At 43.5% G+C, this 4,033-nt stretch overlaps 1 protein-coding gene across 1 annotated transcript; it reads left to right on the top strand.

The window, feature by feature from the left end:
• Positions 1 to 624: 624 nt before the first annotated feature.
• On the top strand, positions 625 to 3,776 carry LOC112454500 (the record flags this gene model as incomplete). The annotated part of the gene is given in 4 exon segments (XM_025015938.1): positions 625 to 1,944; positions 2,275 to 2,778; positions 2,875 to 3,267; positions 3,339 to 3,776. Coding segments are annotated over 4 exon segments (2,655 nt in total), but the record flags the coding sequence as incomplete, so codon positions are not given.
• Positions 3,777 to 4,033: the final 257 nt, after the last annotated feature.

Genomic DNA, 4,033 nt, shown 5'->3' with positions numbered 1-4,033 from the left:
TTCTGTGGTATGAGCGTCTCCCATGCATAAAAAGCATGTAGCGCTTCCTTGCATCAAACGCATGAATTTGTCCGTTTAAGGCAAGGATAATATCCTACTTCATGCTTTAAACGGACAAATTCATGCGTTTGATGCAAGGCAGCGCTACATGCTTTTTATGCATGGAAGGCGCTCATACCACAGAGGTAAGATTTTTTCTCCGTGCATACAATTAAAGAAACAAAAATTCTACGGAAATTTTCCGTTCGCTTGTCAAATGGACAATCACCTCTTAACCGAGGCGTAAAAGAAAGATTGCCCCCCGGCCGTGTAATAGATTTTATATCTATATGATATTAATTCGTTTAATTCATTTATTCTGCTGTCGGTTGCAAAGAAAAATAATGAGAATCTTATATTTAATTATTATCTATTTTCAAAGTCACATTAAGTGGTATATATGCTAAGTGTTGCCATTATTGTCCGTTATTTATATTGTTATTTTCATTTTTATTGTAAGGGATATTCTGATCGTCATCTATTACAGAGGGGGAATATTAATAATATTTCAGAATATTTCTAATAATTGTTTATATATTCTTTCACAACAGACCGACAGCCTGCGACGAGAACTGTCTAGTGCAGATGATATCCAACACGGAAATAACAGTTCATAAACAATCGCAAAATAAATCGAAAACGTACACGTTTGACGGAGTTTTCGGTCCGTCGGCGACACAGATAAACGTGTACGACACGGTGCTTAGCCCGCTGATGACGGACGTCATCAGCGGGTATAATTGCACGGTATTTGCGTACGGACAGACCGGCTCCGGCAAAACATATACCATGGTGGGTAATCGCGCGAACGATCCAACGATGCATTGGCAGAGCGACACGTCCGCCGGCATGATACCCCGTTGCCTAAGCCACCTTTTTGATAAGCTGCAGCTCCTGGAGAACCAGAAGTACACCGTCCAGGTAAATTTCCTGGAGCTGCATAACGAGAAGCTGATTGACCTGCTAACGGACGGCAACGACATGCCGCCTAAACTAAAGTTGTTCGTGGACCAGAAAAAGAAAAACTCGGTCGTTGTTCACGGCCTGAAGGACGTGACTGTCCGCAATAAAGCCGAGATCTACAAGATTCTCGAGAAGGGCTTGGACAGACGGCAGACCGCGGCGACGATGCTGAACCGGAACTCGAGCCGCTCGCACACCTTGTTCTCGGTTACAATCCAAACGAAGGAGAACACCAGCGGCGGCGAGGAGCTGGTGAAGACGGCAAAATTACACCTGGTGGACCTGGCCGGCAGCGAGAACGTCGGCAGGTCCGGGGCGGTCGATAAAAGGGCGCGGGAGGCCAAAAGCATTAATCAGTCCCTGCTGACTTTGAACAAGGTAATAACCGCCATCGCGAACAAGGCGTCCTACGTGCCATACCGTGAATCAAAGCTCACCAGGCTGCTGCGAGAGTCGCTAGGTGCAGGCCAAACGAAAACCTCAATGATCGTGACCGTCGCGCCCACGAGCGATAATTTCGAGGAGACAGTGTCAGTGTTGAATTACGCCATCCGGGCGAAGAACATTCTTATTCGTCCCAAGATCAATAATCAGATCTACAAGAGAACGCCGCTGAAGGCCGACACCAAGGAGACCGTTCAGGAGAATTCTGGCGATGCGGTGGAGGAAACCACTGCTGCCGGAACCAGCGGGGTTGGCGGCGGGGTTGGCGGCGGGGTTGGCGGCGGCGGCGGTGGCGGTGGTACCACGACGAATCCAAGCGACGCCGAGTTGCGCGGCGTTCCGGAGAATCCCGGCGATGCGGTGGAGGAAACCACTGCCGCCGGAACCAGCGGGATTGGCGGCGGCGGCGGTGGCGGTGGTACCAGTAGCGAGGCCGGCGACGTGGACGACGATTTCTTAGAATATCCGGATATCTTCGCCGTGGTTAAGGGCGCTATGGTAAGAGTCCTCGTCAGCTTTCAAAACAATTTAAATAATGTCGCGCACGTGATTTAATCCTTATCGATAAGCGAAACACCGTGTTTTTGAACTATTTTGAGTTTGAATGGCAATCTGTCTTCCACGTGCGCGAAATTTGCCAATATCTTCAATCGTTCGGCTTCGATTATAGCTTTGCTAAAAATACGCTTTGAAGATGATGGAATTATCAATTTTGGCTTTTTATTATGTCATTTAATTAAAAATAGATTTTTCTAGTGTACAGATAATTATTTGAGAATCTCTCAAGTGATTATATTTTATCGATGAATCGTCTTCTATTATTGCTAGACGCCGGGCAGGCTAAAGTTAACCGATCAGCACTTGATCTTCAAGAATCAAAAGACGGGAAAGGTCAAACAGATCTCCGCCTCTGATATGGAGATGGTGAACTACCAGCAGTTCATTGGGACCTGGGGCTTGCGTATCTTTATGAAAAATGGCACTCGGCATCGCTTCCGAGGCTTCAAGAAAGCCGATCAGGACAAAATTACTAAGTTCTTCTCCATCAATTATAAGAAGGACATGTTGGAGGAGAAGCAGAGTGTGAAGGGCTTTAACTGCGGCACCACATAGTTCGACGGATCTGTCTTGAGCTTCAACGTCGGTCATCAAACCGCTTTTGAAATACCATTGTGCTACGTGTCACAATGTGACACGGGATATCCTATCACATTGGAGTTCCATCAGAATAACGACGCTCCGGACAGTCTGATGGAGATGGTGACGACGAGGTTTTACATTCCCGTTAGTACCAGCGCCGATCAAGATTCCGTCGAGGCGTTCCATCAACAGGTGAGAGAGGATTTAAACTTTACATATGCACGTGAATATATTTGCGGACTTAAAACTGAAAACAGAAGACTGATACATTTCTCGATTTTACAATAGGTGATGCATAAGGCATCCGTGTCCGTGAACAGTGTGAGCAGCGACGCGATTGCTATTTTTGAAAAAATACTGTGTATAATGCCGCGTGGTCGTTACAACATCAAGATCTTCCAGTCCTTCTTTCAACTGTACGGCACAAAGATGGACTATAAAGTACCAATAGTTAATGTACTACGATTCTTTTTACTTCCGACCAATGATATTCAACAAATGTACTTTATAGTGAGCTTACATTGTCCTATAAAACGAGGCCAAACACGGTATCACTATTTGGTACTCCTTTTAGATCAAAATAAAGATATTGAAATTGAATTGCCATTTACTGCGGAGGAATTAAAACGAAAGAAGCTGACTAAAAAATTATCTGGACCAACGTACGAGGTGTTTGGCAAGGTAGTACAAAAAAAAAGAAAGAAAACTTCTAGTATTTATATTTTTATCTTTATGCATTTATTTGTTTACAGATAATGAAATTTATAAGCAACGACAAAAAATTAATTGGCCCAAGTGGCTATATGAGTCATATAGGGACACCCGCCATTAGTTGCTCCTTTAAAGCTGAGACAGGATATTTATATCCGCTCGAGCGAGGTTTTATCTACCTGCACAAACCTCCAATACATATCTGTTTTGAAGAGATAGACTCAGTAAACTTTGCGCGTGTTGACGCGTTGTCGACAAAATCTTTTGATTTTGAAATCGAGCTTACGAGCGGAGTGGTGCACACATTTAGCAGCTTTGAGAAGGAAGAATATGGTAAATTGTTAAATTTTACCACAACAAACAACGTGCGTGTCAAAAATCGCGGCAAGAGCGACAAACTCAATTACGACAAGGACTTCGGTGACAGCAATCAGGAGGACGAAATTAAAAAACAAAAAGAAAGAAGAAGACGAAGTCGTGTAAGAAGCAATTCTTTCTAGGAAGCGGAAAATTACCCAATATGAACACTGCAACTATACAATTTATTTTGTCTGCACAAAATGTAGGTCTTTGAAAAAAAATCTAAGATATCATATAATAAAGTGTTAAAATACAGAACCACAATTAAATTTGCTATTAAGTGTGACATGTATATATTACGTGTAGATAATACACAGACAGTATATGTATGTACATACAAACTAATCATAATAAAGATTCATCGAGCGCTCACCAA

The sequence above is a fragment of the Temnothorax curvispinosus genome, unplaced genomic scaffold, assembly GCF_003070985.1.
Source record: "Temnothorax curvispinosus isolate PA1 unplaced genomic scaffold, ASM307098v1 QBEX01005105.1, whole genome shotgun sequence".
In the NCBI taxonomy this organism is placed as follows: domain Eukaryota; kingdom Metazoa; phylum Arthropoda; class Insecta; order Hymenoptera; family Formicidae; genus Temnothorax; species Temnothorax curvispinosus.
The sequence above is the reverse complement of the archived record's forward strand: the minus strand, read 5'-3'. Positions and strand labels throughout refer to the sequence as shown.